The sequence below is a fragment of the Lycorma delicatula genome, chromosome 2, assembly GCF_047948215.1.
Source record: "Lycorma delicatula isolate Av1 chromosome 2, ASM4794821v1, whole genome shotgun sequence".
In the NCBI taxonomy this organism is placed as follows: domain Eukaryota; kingdom Metazoa; phylum Arthropoda; class Insecta; order Hemiptera; family Fulgoridae; genus Lycorma; species Lycorma delicatula.
In genome coordinates, this window is record NC_134456.1 from 127,083,423 (window position 1) to 127,109,709 (window position 26,287).

At 29.4% G+C, this 26,287-nt stretch overlaps 2 protein-coding genes across 6 annotated transcripts in view; one reads left to right on the forward strand and one right to left on the reverse strand.

Moving 5' to 3' along the window:
• The window catches only part of LOC142319209 (tRNA wybutosine-synthesizing protein 4-like), a 52,156-nt gene extending 26,954 nt beyond the window's left edge, over positions 1-25,202 (reverse strand). For 3 of the 4 annotated variants that reach the window (XM_075356226.1, XM_075356227.1, XM_075356224.1), the window contains exons 1-3: positions 24,823-25,202; positions 12,044-12,247; positions 7,950-8,118 (exon numbers count right to left, since the gene is read on the reverse strand). In XM_075356226.1, coding sequence (XP_075212341.1) covers positions 7,950-8,118; positions 12,044-12,247; positions 24,823-24,834 — 385 coding nt within the window. In that variant the 5' untranslated portion in view covers positions 24,835-25,202. Of the gene's footprint in view, positions 1-7,949; positions 8,119-12,043; positions 12,248-24,610 lie in introns of all 4 variants that reach the window. The other variant, XM_075356225.1, reaches the window with a different exon arrangement.
• A 716-nt stretch (positions 25,203-25,918) lies between these two features.
• LOC142320247 (uncharacterized) overlaps positions 25,919-26,287 on the forward strand; it is an 86,534-nt gene continuing 86,165 nt past the window's right edge. For both annotated transcript variants that reach the window (XM_075357947.1, XM_075357948.1), the window contains exon 1: positions 25,919-26,268. In XM_075357947.1, the coding sequence (XP_075214062.1) occupies positions 26,212-26,268 (57 nt within the window). In that variant the 5' untranslated portion in view covers positions 25,919-26,211. The remainder of the gene's footprint in view (positions 26,269-26,287) is intronic.

Genomic DNA, 26,287 nt, shown 5'->3' on the forward strand with positions numbered 1-26,287 from the left:
AAAAAAAAAGAAGGTTGATGAACAACCAGCCAATCATCCTACAGAACTATCAAAACCTTCTTGAAAATCCTCTGGTGCAGCTTTTTTTAAAAGAAGTGAGTGATTATGAAGAGCAGTTATCTGATAAAGTATCAGTTTTAACAAGTCTAAATGAAAAGTTCGATGCTGTACTCCCTGTAATTAAGCAGGAAAAATCCAAACCAAAACCTACAGTGGAAGCAACACAAGAATTTTCTGAAGAGTTTGAAGCTAAATTGAAACTTATCAGAGTAAGTAAATCTCTTAATGAAATCTATCAATTACTCCCAAGTTCAACAGAAGAAGATGACAAAGTTTCATGTACACCATGTATATGAAACTACAAACATATCCTCAAAAATGTTGCAGTCCTAGAAATCAGTAAGTTTGGGATATTAAAACTGCCAAATGAATATCACATGATGCAGAGTAATCAGAGTGCACAATTGAGGAATTTAAAATTCATTTAACTGACCATTTAAATTCTGATGCCCATAAATGGTGCTTTGAATTTTTTAAAGTTGTTTGAACAAAGAGCATTAGAAATGAAGAAAGATCATGAAAAAAATTGGATTAAGAGTCGCAAGAACAGCATATATTGCTATAAAGTAGGCAAGGGGGGGTAAGTATTTTGAAAGAACGTTGAGTTTAAATATATTAAATGAAGCAGATGTTGGTGACTTAAATCATTCAAGAGAATTTTTCAGAGAACTCAGACAAAATATATTTTTATCTATGAATGAAAAAATATCTGATTTTTTTGAGTGCTGAAAACCCCATCACTAACCAGTACCCTTGATATCTGTCACAGCAGACAATATTACTAAGCATCAACAAACATACCAAATAACATGTCTTATTACTCTTGTCAATGGAATGTAGACTTGCATTATTTATAACTCTCCTTGTAGCAATTCACATAAAAGGACTCCACTTACAGAAAAAATTAAACTTGCTTTAAGTAGGTTTAAAATAAACAGTGACAAACAACTGAATGGCATGGCATTTGATGACCAGTATTTTGACCTGGGAGTTCCTAAGAAAATTGCTAAACTATGTCAAACCATTGATTTTTTTTAATACTTATAGGACATAGCTTATAGATTGGAGTGTGCAATAAATGATGTCAGGAAAGAAAAAGGATCGGGTTTGAAGAACTAATAAACATAGCCAAAAAATTAGGTATTGGATTCATAAACCCAAAATCATTTCAGCAAACTAGAATTTTCCAAAGCGAATTAGAGTATATAAGACCTCTGAAAGGAATTTTGTCTCATTCTTTATGGACCATCAAAAGAAGAAAACGGAGAGTATAAGAAATGGTAATAACCCTGAAGCAAAAGAATATTCAAGGAATTTAAAGCAATTTTCAAATCCTGATTTTATTTATCAACTTCTTGGAACAATTGATGTTCGTGAAGAACTGACCAAGTTCAGTTATACAGCTCATAGTGTCAAGATCTGTAATTGGACTGTTTTTGATTATTATGGTCTGCTAAAAACCAAACTTCAAAACATGAAAAACTGAACTGAACAGTGGAAAACTAACAGAAAATTTCCAAAATTTTCCATTTATATTCAAAGCAATGAACTGTTTGCAAAACAGTGTTTAAAAACTGTCTACTAATGGAAGTAAGCAACGATATATACAGTTGAACACAAACAAAAAGAGACCAAGAGTTGCAGGATGAAGAAACAAATGAAGCAAATGATTATCAACAAACAGCATTAACTAGAGATCAATTCAAAAGACCAAGAAAAACTCTAGAAAACCTATGTACACTGATTCTAGGGAATCTGGAAAATATAATCGAAAAACCAAGAATTGTGAAAGGTAAGCGACTGTGTTTTAGTAGCTCTCATTTAGAAGAAACTGGATGTGAAATTAACCAATGTATTATCAAATTTGTAGAGTGGATCAATAAAAATAGAGGATGTACCTTTTATCATGAAGTCCTATTAAAACAGTTGAAAATATTAAAAAGCAAAATTTTACAATTGCATTACTTTAAAGACATTTTCTCTGAAGACTCATCAAAAGTTAAACTTAAGAAGCCATCTCTGTTTGACCAAGACAACAGATTTATTCTAGAGGCATTTACAAACTGTGAGGTATATTATCAAATATCTGAAACTATTTTCTTGTTAAAAAACTGTTTGAAAGTTTGTAGTGAAGCAGTGTGAGTCAGTTGAATCTGTAATAGAAAATCATCATATTCATAACGGGAAAATTAAATTTGACAGCCTGTTTCATGAAATTTTTGTTTCTTGGAATGGGCCTCCTGTACCCAAAGCCTCTCAATTAACTGAAAGAAGCTTTAGACAAACATTTTAAAGAAGGAAAATATCATTTTTACAGATATTCAGCTGCCTCTCAGCTTAAGGTTTACAAAACCTCTACAATTGTTGACAGGCTATATCAAGATAAGAAAAGACCTCCATTTCTGAATGATAATTTTCCAAAAAAACCTGTAGGCAAAGGACTGAAAAGAAGAAATGTAAAAATAATAATTGCGTATACATATGCAAGTACCTATCAGTTCTTGATGTTTTGCTAAATATATGAGATCTTCATTGATACTTTTAAGTTTTATTTTTGAGCCAAAATCAAATTTACCTAAGTACTTAAACAAGGTTGTTTCCAAAATCAAATTGCCATTATTTACATAAAAATAAATTATACATTACAATGTATAATAATCAGTATTAACTGGCAGAAGTCTAACAACCTTTATCAGTTACACACATTACCAACACAACATAGGCAAAGCTAACAGAATATGCACAAACATCAAATTTTTTTTCTTTCAAATCAATATCTAATGTAGAGGCTTCTTAAGCACATATTGAACAGGAAGTTACAATATTAGCTATATGAATGCGGATAATATCGCAAAGTGTGATTGGGGAAATTTTTAGTGAAAAAAGTGCGTTCTAAAGAAATCTGGTACATTGCACCCCTCGAAGCAATTAGTAATTACATCTCAGAAAGGATATCCAACATAAACCTGCTGAATAAAAATTCTGTATCAAGCCATCTAAACAATAAATTTAACTCCAAATGTGCAAAAAACACTAGATACATTTCAAGATTACAAAAAATTTGTACTTCATTTCTTTCTTCTTTTGTCAGTGTTTATTCCTTAAAATTATTTTTAAAAAAGAATGTTTTTAAGCAACCTCTGATTAATTATGTGCAATCCTGTAAATGTTATTGAAAATTAACCTTCTAAAGAGAATCTGAATAATGGCATTTATATTGCTCTCAGATTCAAATAACTTGCTCTCAGATAATCCTTTCATTTCAAATAACTTGGCTCATAAAAAGCCAAAGAAAAAACTAGAGCCAAAAAAGCTGGGTGAACATAGAGGCCAGGGGCTATATCACTAACAGGAAACAAGCTTGCCAGGATTATGTTGCAGTGTAGTCATAGAGTTTTAAATTTTGAAAGTAGAGATCAGGAAGATAGTGAATTTAAAGTAAAAACACAAACTTTGTCCCATGTTAAGTATTATTCAAATATGATGATTAACATCCATTATAATTTTCAAAAAAAACCAAATAATTGCTCAAGCAGTAACCAATAGAAAACCAAACTGAGCTTTTGTGAAGAATGAACAGATTAAGTTCTCTAATTCCTATGGACCAAAAACATCAGTTCTCCTGAATTATTGAATAACATAAAAATAACTCCATCATTCATGAAAATACTGTTTATTTTGTCTCTCATTTTACAGATTTAGAAATTACAGATTTCTACACAAACAGAAAAATTGTTCTCAGAAATACTTTTTGAAAATGGACATTTTACCAGACTATGGTTATCCTACTTACGCAAGAGGGATACATTTAAAACATCTGCTGCCTTCAAGAAGTTTGTGAAAAAGGAACACTCTTGTTATTTGTTTTTACATTAATTTATTGCTTAGTTTACAATATAAACTAAGCTTTAAATTTCAAAACATGTCCAATAAACTACTCATTAGATCCAAACAATTTTAATACTAAAAACTTAAAAGAGTTCCACATCAGGACTGTGTTCCAGTTTTGATCATTTTTATCCACATCAACTGCATCAGGTTATTCTTCTACAGTTAATTAATAATTCATAATAACATGTTTGTTATTAATTTAATGATAAAACAAATGTGATTATTTGCATCTATTTTATTGTATTCATTTATTCCTTATTTATTAAATTTAGACTATATTTGATTAAAAAAAAATTTAATGAAAAGCAATACACATACATACATATATATATATATATATGTTTAGTAATTTTATAAAATTGAGCACAAAATTTTAAACGAATCAGACTTTTTTATGAGTTTTTTAATGTGATCCAATAGATAAATATAACATAATAAAAACCAAATTTAAATATGTAAAATAACTTTTACACAGCAACAACCCTAGTTAATCATACAAAGTTCCTTTCTTCTTCAATGAATATCATAAAAATGTTAATCATCATCAGCTTTTATATCAATGAAAATATCTTAATCAAGAAATGTACAGTTTCAATTTTTCATCCATTAAATTTACACAGCTTTTCCTAGAGAACTATCTGTTTCTGTCAAGAAATGAATTTCTTTACAATATAAATATTTTTATTACAGAGTGGATGATTAAAATGCTGTTTTTAAATAAATAATGTAACAAATGTTGCATATTTTTTTTCTACCCATGTTACAAATATGTCTGTATGTTTATTGTTTATTAGTTATTTACTATCTCAGTACCACTTGATAATTTATTACCGTAACTATACATGGTTCCAACCGAAAAAAAATTACATTTGTTACTTGAACAAGCAAAAAATGAAAATGAAGCAATCAAATTCTTGAAATTGTATAATATTTTACATAATCCTAGATGTGTTTGTGGTCGTGATATGATTTTACTAACTTTATTGTGGTGTTGATGAACATGTGTGAAAGACTGATAAAATCAGACTAATGAATTTAATCAGTTAAGGCAAAATACCTTCCTATATGATCTAAATTGCTGTTCCATAAAATTGTTATTTTTTTTTATTGTTGGTCAAATTTACCAAAGTGGTAAATTTTCTGAAGCCGAACTAAAAATGAATAAAAATGCAAGGGAAACTGGCCGAATTATATTCAAAAAGTGTGAACGCATTCTCTTAAATAATAATGCAAAGATTGGTAGCCTTGGATTGACTATAAAAATAGATGGGAGTGTTTACGCCCCCCAACATACCAAACATACTGGGGAGCGTAAACATACGTCCCCCAGTATGTTTATGCCCTTGCGTAAATTACTGTTATTTCCAATGAATTCAAAGCTAGGGTTGGGTCATGTTGTTTGTTACAGGCATGGTAAATTTATTACTATGTTTCATATTTTGGGCTTGTCATATTTGTACCTGTTTGATTATTTGTTCTCGTGTTCGACACTTCTGGCGCCGGCCAGACTGCCTGCTTCTGTCATCCTTAGTGACCGCGTATATTCATTTCTCAAGTTATTTATGGCTGCCCTTTTTACACACCCACTTTTCATTAGTTCCCATACTAATACATGCACACATCTCTGGTTTTTTACACACACTCTCTCCTGTCCACTACCTAGGTTTGGTTTCCCCCTCTTTTCTTTCACGCCATCTCTTCGGCAGAGTAGATCCAACATTCATCCAGTACAGTCACCTATGGCCATTCTCTCTCAAACTTTGTGATAATATTTTCATCGCATTCATACTCGCAAAACGTATATTCATTTCTCAAGTTATTTATGGCTGCCCTTTTTACACACCCACTTTTCATTAGTTCCCATACTAATACATGCACACATCTCTGGTTTTTTACACACACTCTCTCCTGTCCACTACCTAGGTTTGGTTTCCCCCTCTTTTCTTTCACGCCATCTCTTCGGCAGAGTAGATCCAACATTCATCCAGTACAGTCACCTATGGCCATTCTCTCTCAAACTTTGTGATAATATTTTCATCGCATTCATACTCGCAAAAACGTTGTGGTATTTCTCCGTCGCAACATTCTCTAGCTCTACTCGGCAGTGTCTCGTAATTTCACCGATCTCTGTTTTGTTTTGCCTCGTTTCTTCGTTAAGTTATTCTTCAAATTCTACATTACGTCTCTGTGGAAAGTGTTTCAATCACTACAAGCTGCCAATTCTATCGACGCCGAATCTTCTCGAGCTGCTGATTACATTTTCATCAATGCAGAATTTCTCCAAACTCGTTGCTACATATTTGAGACGCCACGTCCTGCTGAACCTCTAAACCACATCTCACCCCTGCATTCCTGATACACCACTGCGGACTACGCCCAGGATTATTGTATGTATTCATTTACCTTCATTCACGAGTTCGTCTTTTACTAGTATTTGTGTGCTACAGGCAAGTTCAACTTTCATTATTTATTACGTTAAACAGTTATTTTATCATTAAAATTTGTGGAACATTCAGTTCATACCTTATGCCTTTCAAGTTTCAATTTCAAGTTTAGTTTAAAAACTATTTATTCACTTAAGTGCAGTCACGACAGGTGACTTATATAAGGTTGTGTCATTGTTCAGCTGCAACCTACTTTACGTGCTTAATTATTTCAATTTGTTGTTATGGTAATTAACTCTATAATTTAATTTTGTAACTTGTTAATCACCGAGATTAATCCTTTTCTACTCATGAACTGTATTCATAATACTTCTCATAAATTAACCTAAAGCAAATTACTCCTGATGTGCAGTTATGTTTTAGGACTTTGTAATTTTATATTTTCAAGAATGCTTATTTACCAAAATGAACTCTATTTATATTATTACTTACTTTAATGTGATTATATTGTAATTAACTCTTTTTATACTGAAATTATTGTAATTTATTTTTCTAAATTTAATGACATCTGTTCATTGCTAATTTTTCAATATTACAGCATATGTCAGTAATGTAATAGTTTTTCCAGTCATACTATGTTTATTGATGTTTTGTTTTTCTAAGTATATAGTTGAAAATAAGGTGTTTTATGTTCTCTTGTTTTCAGGCTTTGTTCCATTGTGTATTTAAAAAATGTATATTCATGCATTTTCTCATTTAGCATCATTATTCATATGTTGATTCAGCTGATATTTTTAAGTATCATTAAGTTATGTTAATTTCATAATTTCTTTTTATGTTTTAAGGTTATGATTTTAACATAAGTTCATTTGTTTTATTTCCAATTAAAGTCCAATTTCTTTTGGCAAATACGAGCTGTGTGTTTTTTGTTAACTTTACTCAACAGAGAGTCTTTTCTGACACAGAAAAACAATACTGGATGAATCTTTCTTCAGCAATGGATGTTCAGGAGCATTTGCAGAGAATAAAGAGTATTTTTGTGACAGCAGAAAACAGAGCTGCCAAAATGCTTCTGCTGATCATTCAGCAACATATCAGACCACGACCACAATTTTTTTCCAGTCAATGGAGAAAATCAATATCAGGAAATCCAAATTTACTGGGCAATTACATTTGCCAAACCGTCAACCACATAGAAAATTGTTATTATCCTGTAACTCAAAATAAACATATATAAAAGCATATTGGCCCAATATAGCTTAAAATAGAATGTGGCACAAATGGAGCGTTAGTAGACTCATACACACAATAAATGTAAGTAGGTGATAGTTTGTTTGACTTTTACATTATGAAATAAAGCAATAGCAAGATTTACATTTTAATGCAGACAAATTACAATAGTCAGTTTTTTTGTCAGATAACCAGATAGATCCTTATTAGTATGAGGAAAATAATAAAACTTTTCTGAAAAGAAGATAAATGGAATAAACAGAATTTATAAGATAAAAAAATTTATAATACAATAATGTGGTTAAAATTAATGTGGTTAAAATAAATTCATAATCCATGATTGTGTTCATAAAATAAATATACAAAAATAAAAGATTTTCATACCTTTTTCATTTTTAAGAATGTTCTTCAGTTTACTGCAAGCCCTTATTACTGCAGATTTTTTTCGGACAACCTCAGGTAAATCAATTTCATAAAATACAACATTTTTGTTTTCAGGATGATCAGAAAGTCTGAAAAAACTTGTGTCAAAGCCAGCACCTAATGACAAGATCTAGAAATAAACAGGTTTAATTATATATCTGTACTACACTATCCAGATAATTATTAAACAATCAATGTCATAAAAAAATAAAGAAATAATAACACCTTGTTAATTCATATTATCAAGTGAATCAAAATTCTACTTGTTAAGAACTGCTTAAAATTTATCAGAAAGACTTAATAACAATAATAATACATCTAGCTGAGGTACCATTAAGAATATTTTGAAGGATAATGCAGCCAAAGTTATTAAGAGGCACACAGCCCATTGACATCACTAAAAAAAGATGTTCAACACAATTGCTGAAGCCTGATGTTGTGATTAATATTTTTTTACTACTAATATTGCTTTTTACTAAATGTAAGTAAATGGAAATAAAAAAAAATCTGTGAGGCCTATCCTAGTGGTAAGTAAATATTTTGAAACACAATAACTATTAAATTTAATTAATTTAAACAATATTATTACCAGTGTTCTTTTTTAGATAATTATAAAATGTATAAACACAAAGTATACTGTTTTCTCAACTGAATAATTCTACAGTTTACTCAGAGTTAAGTAAAAAAAAAATACATTTTACTACACTTAAAATCTATTTATACACTTCTGAAAATAAATTGGGAATATTAACTTAAAGTAAGTGAATTTACTATGAGGTATCTATGGTAAACCAGAAAGTATCACCTGTACATTTTGAAAACTACCATAAATTGGAAAAAAACAACATATTTTTGAGAACTGGAAACCTGGCAAGTTTATGAGAGAGGTTCCATTATTCAACAGCCTTAACTCTGATCAATCTATAGTAAATTGTCCTAAACTTTTATCACAACTTTTGATCACAATAAAACACTTAGGAACTCGAAAATTAGTTTCATTTTAATTGATATGTTTTGTAAGATACACTACTCACTATTTACATCAGTTGTTACCACTTAAAATCTAGACAGAAATAATCTCACAATATGTTTAATTTACACAAACTACTTCATTTGTTTTCTTTTTAGTTCATAGTAATTGATTATTTGTAACAAAATTGATTTTTGTAAGATATCTAAAAACTATTGAAGAATTTATTTATTTCTTTCAAATTTTGTCATCATTATATTTCATACATACTCGTACAATTAAAAATACATTAGAAACTTAACTACAGACACTATTTTACTTAATCCTCTTTCATTTATTTTGGCTAGCCCATTCAGCAACTATTTTTAAAAAAGAAAGAAAACGCATACAAAAGAAGCACTAACATTACTAAATCATTAACGTGCTTTGACAAGGAAATCATCCAATAAATGCACTTGTATTTGGTTTTGATCTGTCATTAAAACTGTTATTACTTTGATATAATTTTAAACATAATCTTTTAAGTACCAATACCAACAACTTTTAGGTAATTTTCAACCCAACCAAAAACAACCAACTGTGGTGTTTCTAAGAATATATAAATAAAGGTCTGATGTGGATACCACATGACTTCCTTGTACACCTATTAAATTACATATACTTTTTTTTTTAATTAAAAGTACATAAAATCTTATTTCACTAATAACTTCCAATTTTTTTATTTTTTTTTTTATTGTTATTATAGAATAATTATTTATTGTAAAAATGTTTTTACAATCAGAGGTTAATAAATTTTTATTATAAATAATATAATAAAAATCAATAAATTGATTTATTATATTAATAAATCAATATATTTAAATTAAAGAAAAGTTAAATAAAAGGAAATGAAGTTGGATTCAAACCGACGTGCCTTCCCCTTGTAAGAAACAAATATTTCATTAATTAGAATTTTATCTGCCTATAATTCTGAAATCAATGAAAATAAGTACCACTTATAATATATCATTGAAAATCTCTCAATGAAGACTTATTACTGCAGTTAAGAAAAAGTCCATAATCCAAATTTTTTTGGATTTTGGGCTTTTTTTGGACACTTTTGATTTAGATGATTGCAATCAAAAAGAGAAGCTGCACTACTAGATGTTACAACAGTACTAAATCCAAAATTTCAACATTCTACAGCTAATCATTTTTGAGTTATGTGAAATAAGTACAGACATCATGCCGAAACTAGTCTAAATGGATTCAGGGATGCTCAAAATGGATATTTTTGTGGAAATCTGAAAACCGAAATTTTTTGCGATTACAATACTTCCGTTACTTTGTACAAGGAAGTAATAAAAAACAGTCTTTACTAGAAAATTGTTTAAGATAGTTCCACCAGTTTGAAACTGGATTATTTGGGTCAAGAAAGGAAATCATCACTAAGTCTGGAGAGGATCTAGGCTCCCCGACCTCTGCCCTGAAATTTTGTTGATTAACACCAGGAAAAATTTTAAAACAGTCATTAAAATCATTTTTTCACTAAACATGCTCTAACTTCATGAATAAGTAATAAAATCTAATGATTCTGAAAAGATTCATGTTCCCTAAAACCTTTTTGATCAACAAAAATTGTAATGTAGTAATAAAACCATTTTTTTTTTCAAAAGGTCTTCTGCTTGTAAATGTTCTGCTAGTAATAAACTCATTGGTTTTGGTGTGGTTCAGACCCCTAGTCTTCTCTAACAAGAATATTTTTTAATAAAAACTGAAGAAATATTAAGGAATACAAAATTTTTCTTTTAATACAAGTTCTGTTTCTGAGAAAGTTTTATAATTTATTGGTATCAAATTGATATAGGCGTCTTGTTCCTGTTATACATTATTAATAAATACTGAATTATAAGACTAGTTGAAATGATTACTAAAAATAAGTTCTAACATAAGAAATAGAAACTTATGCTGTCAAACATATTCAATTCCCTTGCTCTCCAGACTCCCCCAAGCCACTTTCAATTAAAAAAAAAAAAGAATTTTTCTTTTTAATGTTTTGCTTTGATGAACCTTTAAAATATTTATTAATGTCCAAAATTATTCCTAATGGCAGAATAACAACTTGCCCTCCACACTATCTAAATCCCCTTAAAATAATTGCAATTGAAATGCTGGTGGAACACAAACAATTTTTTATAAAAAAATGGTGTTTTTAATTTGCAGGAAGGTATAGAAAACTCAATAATCAAAGAGCTTTGAAATCCTTTGCTCTCCCAGAAATCAAAGCCTCTTTTCAATTAATAAAAATTAAACACAGTTATTTAAACCACTCTTATTAAAAGAAAACATTATTTCCTGGGGCCAGTAAAGAACTCAATGGTTTCAATGAGATTCATTGCTCCTGTCAGTCCCTCAACTTACTCAGTCTATTCAATTAATAAAAAATTAAGTATTTCAATATTCAAATCATTCTTTTTCAAATGTGCTCTGCATACGACACCCAATGAAACCCTGCTTGATATAAATATTCAAGCCCCTTACCCCTCCACATTACCTCATCTTTCTAATCTCCTTATAACAACCAAAACTAAAAAAACTGTTATGTTCACATCATCCTTTAAAAATAAAATTATGAAATAAATCAAAACACCGAGGAAAAAGTTCAATGGTGCTTTACCACTCCACTCTCCTTCAGCAAGAGAAATTTTGAAGTGCCTGTCAACAAAGACAAACTTAACTAAAAGCTGTCCTTTTTAGGGTAATGCAGATTCACTTACAAAAGGCAATGATCTAATAATTATAAATTTACAACTTTTCTCATCTACTGCAAGTCTGTGAAATACTTGTAACAATCTTCAGCTTAAAGAAAGTTTGCTAATTTTTCATAGAAGAGATTTTTTAACTTTTTCTCAGTTTATCACTGATAAACAATAGTGATGCCATGTCAACTGAACATAAGAAAGTTAAAAACTTGATTACATTCACAAGATTCCTGAACATTAGCTCTAGAGTGTAACCAAAATACAATTTTATACACATATTGAATGTAAGTAAAACAATCATAGCTGTGAACGAACTGAAAAAACAAAAGAAATACAATATTTACCTGAACAATACCTTGCAGGTTCCTTTTTATAAATTCAAATAAAACCTTGTCAATGATAACAGCCCGCACGTAATAACCAAGATTTATAAGTGGAGAACGTCTTGCATGTTTACTGACAAAATAACCAATATATTCATCTTTAAAATAGCCTTGACTCACCATCGAATGTTTTGAAACAATGCTAGAGTCATTTGTTCCTCGAACCTAAGAAAACAATAAAATAAAAGTAACTTGCAAAAAAAATGATTTCTGTAGTAAGTAGCAAATAAATAAAACTATAATTATAAGCATGGTTATAAAATTAAAAAATAATTTTCATGTAATTGGCTATGTATTATATGACAAAAGAAATATCAAACACAAGCATTGCTGAGGTCACTATACAGAGCAAGTCAAAAGTATGGAAACCCCTCGACAACTTTAAAATCGTTCCAGAAATGAGTACAATACAGTATTTGATAAGGTATTGGTTGGTTAACTACTTACCTTTTGATGAAAAATAGAATTTCAACCCCTTTTTGGGGGATGGCCCAGGGGTTGTAACCCAGATATTTTAAATGGTAACACACCCTTTGTGTGATACATCATTTAAAAGGTCTCATCAAAACAAGAAAAATGGTGTAAATAAAAAGTTGGTATGATATATTTATCCTGCCATCAAATAATGGCAGGATAATGTTGGGATTTTTAAAACAATTACATTGATAATTTAAGAACCCATTATTTCAAACAAATTTAAAAAAAATTTGATTAAATGTTTGTTATCGAATAAATTTATTTTAAAAAGGAATTATTTAAGAAGCATAAATTTTCTTATTTACTTACATTTCATTTTAATAAGTGTTCAAAATGCCCTCCTTTTGTTGATTGACAATGAGCCAGTTGGTTGTTAAAGGATGACAAAAGGATGCTTTATTTAACGATACCCTACTGATACTTTAGTCCTGATTCTTGAGTTCTATTTTGTAAATCATCCATATCTTGGGGTTCATTATGATATAAAATACTTTTTAAGTAACCCCATAGAAAGCAATCCAATGGTGATAGTCAGGTAATCTTGCTGGGCATTCTATTTGATCCCTTCAGCCAATCCATCTTCCAGGAAAAAATGCATTTAAAAAAACTTTAATCTACCTGAAGACCAACATGAATCGGTCTTGAGTAAAATTTAGATAGTGCAAGGCACCATCTTGTTGAAACCAATATTTTGGAAGTTGGGGCCTACAATGTTTTGAATGTTATGGTCAAAAAGCAAAGCCTCATATTTCACTGCGTTTAAATTTTCATCAATAAATATAGGCCCTATCAGTCATCCACCAACAATGTCTACCCATATATTTGCTTTGTCTGGATATTATGTATGTGCCTCACGATACAAGTGTGGATTAATATCAACAATCAAGTGTGTCCAGTATCAACAATTATGGCGATTTATATTGCCACTTAAAATATATGTGGCCTCATCACTAAAAACTATGTTGTTTAATAGGATCTGCACAAATATAATTCTTTATAATTTCACAGAATTCCAGTCTTCACTTGTCATCTTTATTAACTTCCTGCACCAGATGAATTTTGAAAGGTTTTTTCATTTTCACTTTTGAATGTTCAAATCATTGAAATTTGGCTAATGTTATGTTCTCATGTTACCATTAATGCTCCCTGTTTCTTAAAATAGTTTGATAGCTTTTGACTACAGGGTTACACTTATCAAATGTTATATTGAACAATTCTCAAACTTCATTTTAGAGTTAGACCTAACTCTAACACCAAACCCCTCGGAATTAAAAGTGTGACCCTCTCCCGTCACTAAGTGACATGTTGGCAGCAATGTTAGTAAGTAGGTTGCACAGAAAAATTAATTCAGTAAAAATCAATTACAAAAAATGTAAAAAAGAAGTAAATAACAAAAGTGGCTTACAAATGTGGTAAAGGTAGATAAAATCAGTTAGCCAACCAATCGCAACAAATTTTCATAAGATACTAAAAGTATAGTAATGAAAAACTCTAATTTTAATATTACATAACAATGAAGTAAGCTTCATTTTTGCAACAATGGTAAGAGACCATCAATGATCAGTTGAACAGCTTGATTAGGTAGCAATATTTTTATAATTACTTCCTCAATAAATTGGAACAAAAACAATTTTTTGTGTTGAAAAATATTTTTTTTTTAATTAAAAATTTTAAAATAATAATATAATAATTTTAAAATTTTAATTTTATAATTAACTTAGATTAAATTTCTTCTTATTTAGTTTTATTATTTGAACTTACTGATTGAGTAATTTTCAAAATCCAAATTTTCATCCCACCACCGTATTGGATACAGACATCATACCAACTTTTTATTTATACCATTTTTTTTATTTAAAGAGACCTTTAAAATGATGTAGCACACAAAGGGTGTTACCATTTTAAATATTTGAGGTACAACCTCTGGACAACCCTCCAAGAAGGAGTTGAAATTCTATTTCTCATCACATACTTCTATTTCTATTTTTCATTGTTCATCTTATTCTTATAATTACAATATTCTATCTGGAATGGTTTTAAAGTTGTTGTGGGGTTTCCATACTTTTGACTCACGCTAATGAATACACAATCAGTCCTGACAAGTAAGTATAAAATAATATCAAGTAAATTCAATGGTGGCTCACATATAGGCACTGTGGAACTGCAGCATCCCCTATTTCCACTTGATATTTTACAGATAATATAATGAGCCCTTTTTACTTTAATTCTTTCTTTATACTTGTACAATATATAATCCTTAAGCTTAATGTGCGCTTCACAGTTCCAGCAGCATGGTGTTTGGCTGTTGTGCGCATGTGCACATAGGAAGCTACACACGAGGCTGCAAGGGAGAGAGAGCACTATCGCTCCTACATTACCGACCCTGGCGTGCTGGTGGAAGGTAGTTTTTTTTACTCGGCGTGTGTATGGAATGTTCCTTGTTCATTCCCTTTTCTAGTTTAATCGGTGGAAGGAATATGAGAGTGGTTTAGTTGAATTTTCAGTAGTGATCAGAAGATGGCAGAAAGCAAAGACTCTTTGATTGCCAAATCTGTCTAAAAACATGCTGGAAGGCCAAAAGAGAAGGCAATTAGTAAAAACTAATTATGTATTTGTTTCTGTGTACATAGAAATTTAAATTAAGCACCATTGCACTATAATGTTTTTAAGCGGACATTTTATTAAAGTTATCCAATAATTCTAAAAAATATTATCTGTATTGACATTTTATTATTTATCTGGTTAAACCGTATTACCATACCATATTCTTGAATGTGGTAAAGTGCAGAACTAGATTATTATCCTGCTTCTAGCTATTCTATCTGATTTGTTTTTTCAATTCTTTTATTTTATAGAAAACTTTAACCATGGCCTTTTAAGTCTCAGAAAAAAAATTTCTTGAGCAGCACCCCCACTAATTTAACTACGAGCCACCACTATCTAAATTAATACACTCTGTTCCAAAACAATGATTTATGTATGGGACTGCTTCAAATTACAATTAATTATATACACTTCTGTTGTCTTAATAATAATTTAAAAAAATAAATTATAATGAACAATTAAATGTGAAGACATAACAAACTATCACAAATTATAAAATTCTGTTGTAAGCCACAAATATTTTTAACTACAAAGACAAAAAAAGTGGATTGATACGAGTAATAATTGCTGTTAAAGAAACTTTTAAAGATTTGTACATTGTATAGTAGAAAAAAAAAGAACAATGGAAAAACATGAAGAAATAAGATAATCAATGCTTCAGAAAAATTTGTTAGAATAAAGTGGTTTGGCATGGTAGAAACTTATAAAAGAAAAAAAAAACAACTTGCAGACTACATTTTTTAAGGCATACAGACTAAGTTTTAACTTCATAAATCCTTAGCAAACAAACTAACTTTGTTGTACAACCCTTTAGTTCTTTTTATACTTACAGAATAATTTTACTGAAATCCCTTTTGTTAATTCACAACCAAATAATAAAGATCTTAAGCCATTTACTACTGAAGAATGTACAGAAAAGTTTAAAGAATTCAGAGAAAAATTTCTGTAACACAAAGGATATCCCTTTAATAAGTTAACATAAAGAAAGAATGTATAACACTAATGTAGATGACCTCCATTAACAATGTAAAGTTTGTTGCATCCCTGTTGTATTAACTTAGTCTTTGCCAAGTTTTATTACTGTAAATATCTTCTTCCAGAATGTTTAAAATGTGAAAAAAATTAAAATCCTGCTAAGTATGGAAATCAAAATGTAATCTGGTATTTAAATGCAGGAAAAGTTTATCCAGTAGAAATGTATTACTAAATAAGGTAAGTGTATAGATGAAATAATGAATGTAAGAAAATGATACCATCATTTCAGCAAGTCTATACCAAAAGTTCATAATGGTTATAATTTTCGATTGCCTTAAAAAATAGTCAGTTAAGATTAGTAAGAACAGACGATTGATTTCCTATTATTAGATATATAACTTCTCCAAATTTCAAACTTTTTCTTAAAAAAAAAAATTTCAGTGAACTTAGGCACAAAAAATGTGATTTTTGTCTGAAAAAACCAGAAACCTCACTACCAAAAGTAAAAGCCACAGGAATGATGCCATTCCTGTAGTATATGTTACTGTTTTTGAATGATGCCATTCAGAAACATTTTCAAAACCAAAGAAAATCAACAAAACTAAAGCATATGTACAGTGATGGGAAATATTTTTGGGACCAGAGAAACAGTTTACTCACCGATTTCATCATAAACGATACTAGAATAAATTCATAAGATTACTATTACTTGCTCAACCAATTCTGCTTTGTAGTAAGTCTCGTAAAATATTAAACAAAATAATGTTAAATTCACAGATCTTGAAAAGGTCTTTGACAGAGAAAAGAGAGATACACTTATGGATTTCAAGAAAAAAGTATACATTGGAAGACTGGAAGGAAAGAAGACTCATAATTTTCATACAAATCAGAAAGTAAGAGATGAATTAGAAAGTAAAATGGGTAGGAATACAACAAAGATGCTCTTTGTTGTTGCCTGTCCTTTCCAATATCAATCTAAAAAAATGTTCTGTAAATGTTTGAAGGCAAGAAGAGTTTGTGTGATGGTGAAAGAATTGAACATATGTTTTGCCAATAACATGATGTTACTAACAGAAAACAAGAGGAAGTAAACTGAATGCTAAAGAACTTAACCAATAAGTGTGAGGAATTTAGATTGCAATGTGAAAATATGGTTACAGAACAGTAAAAGCTGATCTTAGGAAATAAGAAAACAAATATGAATGAACAAAGGGTAAATCATGATTTTTCTTAAAATACCAGCACCACAAAAGTAATGATGCAACCTAGTTAGGAAGTTAAAACAATTATTGCAATGCCAAAATAAGCTTTTAATGTGAGAAAAGAAGTTCAATATAAGATTATGAGGAGAAGGCCCATAGAATGCATTGTCTAGAATCTAATACTAATGGATCAGAGTGGATTATAAAAAATGATTACATTTTTACAAAATGTAAATATGGAGAAAAATCAATAAAAAAAAAAAATGGATTAGTGCTAAATAGATAAACAATATCAATATACGAGGGTCATTCAATTTAGACATAAATTTCTCTGGAACTAAAAGTTAATCAATGTGAATTTTTTTCACTTTTCAACATAATCTCCAGCAATATTAGCACAGTTGTCTGATCAGATATTGTCTCTGAATCAGCTGATTTATGAGGTTTCTTTGGAGTTTTACTCCAAAGAAACCTCTGTCTTCATGTTGGAGCCAGTTAAGCATATTTTTTGTTGTCCCAGTCACTCCTAGTAGTGACTGGGATAAACAAAAAAAATTTGATGGGACAAGTCAGGACTGTAGAAGGGGGGGTGAAGGTAGTACTTCCCAATGCACTTTCTTGATGATTTCTCAAATTACCTGAGCTGTTGAGCTGTGAGAGGCTGGGCGTTATCATGAAGCAGAAAGATACCTTTGAGCTGAGATCCAGGGCATTTTTTTTTTCAATTTTTTCAAAAATGTTAGCTTCACTTTGTTGATAACCATGCCACAGAAGTATATGCTGTTTATTGTTCACAAAATAAGGGCAATTGTCATCATCATTTTTCATGCTGATGTATGGGTTCAGAATTTTTCTTGACAGGTGAACTCATGTGCTTCTACTCCATGCTCTGCATTTTTGTTTTTGCTGCATAATGGTGTATCCATGCCTCAGCATATGTTATTACGCTGTACAAAAAAGTACCTTCTTCCTGCTAATGCCATCATTTCAGTTTTGTGCACAAGCAGCCTTCGTGTTCTTATGGTGATGTCAACTCTCTTGGAACCTATCTAACATTTGTTTTAAGTAACTTCAGCTTGTTGGTAATAATGTTATGAACTTGTAATTTTTTCAGCTATAATCTCAATCGTTGGTCTTATAGGAAGCACTGGAGTTGAATCTTAAATTAGACATCTAGAATTGGTCAGCCTCTGAAGTTCAACCACTATCTTTAAATTTTTCTACCCACTTGTAAAATTTTTTGTAGTTCATATAACTTTGTCTGTATTGTTGTTTGATCACAGGAGAGTAAATGTTAACCAGTTTTTCACCTTGAAAAGCACTCCAAACTGTTCCAACTAATTCATAAATTTCAAGAGGACTCGCCATTGTAAAATGAGATTTTGAAGTTATAAACAAAACAATTTAACTCAAACAACTGATCAGAAGTTATCACAGTGTTACAGAGTTGACTGCTCTGAAAGTAGCATTACCCTCTTACCAACTGATTTGCCTCCATAGTTGTTTCTGTCTTAAATTAATGAATGACCCTCATACCACTAACAAAAAGAAAAGTTAAACAGAGCACAGATTAAAAAAAAAGTGTGTATACTGATGGAGGATGTAGAAGGTAATGAAGGAGGAAGAAAAGAAAGAGTACAGAGAAGGGTTCAACAAATTAATATGAAGGTGGAAGGGATGAACATATAGACAAATGGTCGAAGAGTGACTGACTTGCATGCTAGATATGTGTTGCGAGCTGGCAACTGGCAAAACATTTACCATCATCCTAGATTAAAACAATTTCTAGGCAGTAATCATTAAAAAATAAACAATAATAAAAAATGATGTCACCAAAAGTATATAAAACTAGAGGCAACTGCCATAATGATGGAATAGAAAAAGTAATGAACATGATATGCTTAAATTTTAAAAGGTGACAAAACATAAAAATAAGAATATTTTGTTTCAAATAGCAATATGAATTGCAAAATTATTAATTAAAATTTGGCACTCTGGATATGCTGTAATAAAAAAAGATGAAAAATCTTTCACAACTACATTCATGCATTAAATATATGTACAATAATATTATGTAGAGATAATTATTACATGAACACTTATTTTTGTAAAATAAATATCAATAACACTATTATTATTTCTCCTAAAGTTTTTCTAATTAATCTCTTAACTAACAAAAGTTCTAAGGTAATGAAATATGACCAAGAAAGTATTTTTATTTAATATTATTGAATAAAAGTTGAGTAATACTAAATGTGATAAAATACTACAATCCCCTTATTTGAAATAATGTATGGAAACTCAGATCCAACCATATAAATAGTCAATACTGTGCATTAACAAAAATGTAACTAACTTAACACAGTAGACCAACATGAAGTTTATCAACACAACTTCAATGCAAATCGCACGTATTATTTGATATTGCTTCACATTTAACTGTAATATGACAAACAAGGCAATATTTAATAGTTTATAGAGTACACCTTAACAATGTGTCATAAATGACTGGCATATTTACTAGCTTGGGTAATAATTTATTCGCATCAATTTCTATTCCTATCTTATATTTTTTGTAAGTTAAATAATGAGTGATAAAAATCTTTTTATTCATTCACCAACCCAGTATAATAATTTTTACTTCCTTGTACAAAGTAAAGGAAGTAATGTGATGGCGAAAAATCTCGGTTTTCAGAAATCAACAGAAATATCCATTTTGACTAGTTTTGGCATGAAGTCTGTACATATCTTGCATAACTCAAAAACAATTGGTCATACGATGTTGAAATTTTGGATTTAGTACTGTTGTAACATCTATTTGTGCATCTCCCCTTTTGATTGCAATCGACTGAACCAAAAGTGTCCAAAAAAGCCCAAAATCCAAACAAAATTGGTTTTTAAGTGATACTTATTATTACATAAGTATATATGCAATAGATTTGGTGAAATATCTGATTATTTAATATCATTGAAAATTATTTTTTGAATTTTCTAGTTTAATTTTATTTAATTATTCTGGAATTTCTGTTTATGTTATCTATATTAAATTTAACTACAGAATGACTGAAAAATAGGCACTAACAAGAACAACATAACTGAGACATACATGCCCGATCTTAAATAAATTGCAAAAAGGTTTTATCTTTTAGTTCATTAATCCTCTGATTGTCGGACAATATTCTCCCTAAGTCAGAGTTGATTATCATTTCGTTTATTTGTTGCAAATCATTTAATCACTCTTTGGTTTGATGTAATTCTTCTGATCTTAATGTACACGTTCTCTAGTTTTCAAATTTTCTCTCTACATTCATCATCCTCTATTAATCTTTTTATTCTTTCCTTGGTCTTAATGTTTTCTTCTTCTTTATATTTATCATCTTCTCTTAATATTTTTATTCTTTCTTTGGATTTAAGAGTTTCTTTCTTTTCATATTCATCTTCTTCTTGTTTTTTTTGAGATATATTTCTTCAAATTATCTTTCTTTTACCTGTACGATTTTTTTTTTATTTTTGATTATTCATCAAATAATCAAAACTGAATATTTTACACCTTAAGGTCGAAATTAACATTTGTAACCAGTATACAGGAGTTCACTAAATGGAATAGTTTAATTATTATTAACTTTTATTTGCATGACACAACAGAAATTTGAAATTTTGTTGATCAGCAACTCATGAAGATACAAATAATATAATATCCTAATATTTCATGTAAAATTGTTGAATTAATAATTGTATAAATATTTTACGTTAATAAAGACTAATATTTCAGCAATTGTGTAACTGTCCACTTTATTAAAGAATTGGAGGATCGTATTTCACTTTAAAATGAAATAAATTTACATCAAGTGCAGCAAAAAATGTGTATAAGTTATTTAATAGGTGTACAAGGAAGTCATGTGATGTCCACATCAAATTTGTCCTAAACATTTAGATATGCCAAACTAGATGAGGTCATTGAGGTAGACAAAACTATTAATTTTATTTTTAATGATCTTCAAATCTGTTGAAGGATTGTGATGGATTAAGGAATTTATGTATTACAATTCATTTCACAAGCAAAGAAATGCCCCATTTTGATTTTATTAAATAGTTTATGAGTGTTTATGAATAAAGAGAATTAGGTTCTTAAACAAATATTCTACTAATAAGACAACAATTTACTTATTTATAACAAGGGAAAATAAACTACTTGTATTATTTCAACAATTTCCGATAAATAAGACATCTCATTTGCTGTAGATTTTCAAAACAAACCTACGTCTAAATCTATTGCCAATTTTACTAAACCTAATAAAATAATTTAATATATATATATTTTAATATAGGATACAATTCAATGTTTATGTTAATAATATAATCTTAAATTTAATGCAATGAATTTAATCTGTCCTATTTTCTGCAACATATCTTATAATTTAAAGCTAAAAATGTTCTGAAATTAACATGCAAATGATATCAATAATAATTAAACACACTATAATTTATATAAATTTCTCTTTTTTTATGAAATTATAAATAGTTAATAATAATATAATAAAATAACAATTTTAACAAATAAATTTAAAAAAATTGAAACATTTTACTTGTGAATAATACTTGAGAACTGAAACAAGTTTAAAATAAATGTTTCATCAGTTTTACATCACAAATATTAATTTCTTAGTGTTCTCAAACATCTAACTTGTTTCATCCACATTCCCTCCCATTTTATTACAAGTCAATCTAATTCAATTTATCTTTTTTCTAACTACACTCTAAATTTGCTATTTCTTATATTTTATCCACATTTTACTTTACTGTTTTCATCCTCAACACTTCTTTCTAAAACCAAATTGCAAAACTATCCTTATTTTAACCTAGTTTTAACATTCTCCTATAACAACAAATCAGTAGAACCTACTCTATTCTTTGTATTTGTGGCTGCCCTAATGTCTGTATTTTATAACAAAACACTAAAATATTTCTAAGAATTTCATTCTAGTTCCTATATCTTTTTTATACCGCCAGAATGCTTTTCTGCATTATAGTTTTCCTGGCTTGCGCAAGTCAATGTTTTGCATTCATCCTTTACAATATTTCTGTAATCTAAATAACAAGCATTTAAGACTTTTGGCATACATTTTGTTATCTTAGTATTTACTCCTCATTATACTCCTTTCTGTTCCGTCTGAATATTTTTATTTTAACATTAAATTTCTTCCTATAAATAAATCCATTTGATTTACTATTTCTAACAGTGCTAATTTAAATTAAGATAACAAGATCATCAACAAAACCTTTAGTTTTTGACTATGGAATGTTAATCCCCTTTTATTGCTCCTTTGATACAAAATTAAAAAGTAAAGCAGGAGGTTATGGCAATATTTTTCTCTTAAAGTGGCAGGTTCATTTTCCTCATCATCTAGATTATTATGGCTAGCTATCAAGAACAAAGTAACTTTTATGCCATTCAATAAAAAATGTAAATTCATAAACCTATCATGCAAAATTGATGAACACTTCATAACATTTGTAAAATTGTAGCCTATCGTATGGTATTTGTTACAAATTTTGCTACAGGAATTCAACTTGCATCACATGGCTGCGAAATCTGTTTCACATTAACCATTTAAAAAAAACCAGCCCCAGTGTTTAAGTCTGCAGAACTTTCCAAAACTAACCTAAACTTTGCCTCCGGCATCACTAAATGTTATTAATCATGGGTTTATAGCTATGATAATGAAATGAAGCTGCAGTCATTACAGACAGTTCATGGCCCCTCACCCAAAAAAAGAAAGGCAAGTTCAAATCATTAAAAAGTAAATGTTAATTTACTTTTTTGATTCTGATAACACAGAATTTCCTTCTACAAGGTCTGTGAATGCACAATTCGGCTGTGAAGTTCTGAAATAGCTTCGAAAGGTCATCTGATGTCTAACAAGTGGTGCATCAAATCTCTTGCACCATGATAATGCACCTATCCATGTCACTTATTCATTAAGTTTTGATGTTTACCAACACTAGCCATCCCACAACCTTCCTACATTCATCAGACCTTACTTCATACACCTCTTCCTGATGTCATATTGTTCAATATAACAAATGTTATATTGATTTATTTTTTAACATATACTTAAGTAACAGATTTGTGGTTTTTCATAATAAATTTACTGTAGCTGAGAATACAATGGAATAGCTTATATATGGAAGCACAGTTCCAGTTTACATATTCTGGATCAGTCAAGACACATTACTCAACAAAACATGCAATTTTATCTTTGATTATGATAATAAAATTTAATTCATAAATCAGTACTTCACTAAATACTTTACTACTTTAAGTATAAAAGTATTTAGTGTATTGCATACTTTACTGAATCATATTGAAATTTACTCTTAGAAATTTTGTCAAGATTTAGTCAATCATGAAAGAATATAACCTACTCAATGCATTCTTAATAATTCTTTAATTTTTCACCGACTTTTTATTAATAATCTTTAATTAAAAACGTTTGTAATCTACTTGTGGTGGTAAAGTGCCATGATTCTGACACACAATGATATAAACTTAATTATGGTGATTAACTACATAATGCTGACAAACACTGTCATAATTCTGTGGGAAATTCTGCTAAATAGTCCTTGTTATCAGATTAGCTGTCAACAATTAGATTAGAAATTGTACTACAATATTCTCAAATAGTTATAATACAATTAAAATTATTAACTTATGAATTTTGACAATAACATATTTAAATAAAATAGTTAACAAAAACCCATTTACCAAATAGTTTTACATTTAACGGTCAACCATTTAAAACTTTAGAAACAAGAGGTAAAATATACAAAGGTCTTGTGTTTGAAGCAAAAGGAATTAAACGCAAGACCAGCTGATCTAAAGGAATATTTATCATTGTAATATAAGATTACTTAAGCACTATTAACATCAGTACGTTGTAAGAATTAGCAACAAAGAAAGAACTGCACAATAACCAAAAATTACTCCTAGAAACATAATTCCATAAGCTTAAAAAGGACTTTTTTAACATTTTCAATAATTATATGCATAATAAATTTTAAGCATTCAAAAGCAGTTTTAAGGCAAGTAGAATGTTCTAAATCCAAACCACAAAAAAAAAAATTTGCTCCACATTTAACAAAATTGCAACAAGTAGATTTTATTACAGATATCACGTGACTGATAATTTTAATTATGAAATAATCTTCGAATTTTAGGTTTTGTGACAAAATTGAACGACTAAAACTGCTCTTCACTTGTCTAACTCACCTTGTGAAAGTACGTATAAATGCGATCGTTAACAAAACCCCAGTCGATATTTGGCAAAAATTCAAATCAACTAATTACAATTTTTTGGATATAATAAAGGGTAATGTGACATTTGAAAATTACATTAACGAATAGTAGCCTACTTCTAAACTGAACTCCTTTTAATTAACAATCAACGAGTTTTCAGTTTTACATCGCTGAAAATTAATTACCTGTGATGACATTTCAGTAGGATAGTGATAGACGTACTTCAAGCTATGGCAATTTATATTTTGGAAGTAAGGAGTACAATAATAAATTTCACGTCAATTCACTGCTAAACCAGATACCGGTTAAGCTGCAATGCCACGACATTGTATGTCTCTATAGGTTAAGCATTGCATGGACTATTTGAACAAAAAGCTTTTGCAGGTCTTTAGAGCACAAAAAACATTATTGTGGTCAAAATGTGATTATTTTAACACAAACTAGTAAATCAAGACTATCAGCGAAATTCACCGAACAGAAATCTGAAACTACCAACAAATTGTTATCGAGATGCAACACGCGCCATCATGTAGTAATAAATCATGCATGCTTCCTATAAAAAGCGTGATTGGTTGTCCTAACTTTTCTTATTCTTTACTAATATTTTTTTGTTTTAACATTTAAAAATATAATTCAATGTTGCCAGGTTTATTTTCGCGCCTACACTCATAATTAATTTAAGTTTTAATTTTCTATTTACCAATTCTATCAACAATTAACGAAAAAGGAATTTTTAAAAAATTCAAAATGAACACTTAAAATAAACAAAATAACCAATTATGAATAAATATCTCTTCTATCAGTTTCATTAAAGTTAAATATGTTTTTAGGTTAAAATTTGTTTACTGTAAGTTTTATAACGGTTTAAATTGTACATTAATTTTATAAGTTATAAGACACTAATAACAACAAACAGAACTGATTTGTTAAGAAGTTCCTTAAAATGCCTGTTTAAATTTATTATGAAATTTTTAACCGAGGGAGTTAATTAAACTATTAATTCTGGTTTAATTTTTTTTGTATAAAACGAATTTATATTGTGATAAAATATGTAAGACACTATAGTAGAATTAAAAAAAAAATTAATTCAAAATTATATAAAATTTACACTTGTAAAACAATCGTTTTGAAAAATTATTTGTAACCTCAGAAATATTGATTGCACGATATCTAGAAACCAGTGTGACAAAACGTATAACTGCGTAGGCAAAATGTTTGATGTCAGAGATCTGGCAACACCGGTAAGCATACCGTCCGTTTCATTCAGTTTGAAGACTAGTGCAAGTGCAGAAGGGAAGCCAACGTTGTTGGTAGGCCTATGGCTTACATTTTTGACTGGTTGTAATAATGTTGTTATATGTGCATTAAGTTGGTGCTAATTCGTTTGTGTGGTACCATTGTTTTAATTTAAGTTTCTATAATGGTTAGAGTGCAAGTAGGCGAGTGATTCTTGTTTAATTTACTTTTTGATGGAATAATTTTTTATATTTGAAGCATATACTAATACTGGTTTTAGCAGTGTTCTCAAAAAAAAATGTAACTTACGTGAGAGGTTTTGTGTTTTTTGAAAAGAAATGGATTTAGCATCGACTCCTGTTATAAAAACTGACCAGACGAGGAATAATCCTGGGGTAAGATTGAGTCTTCAAA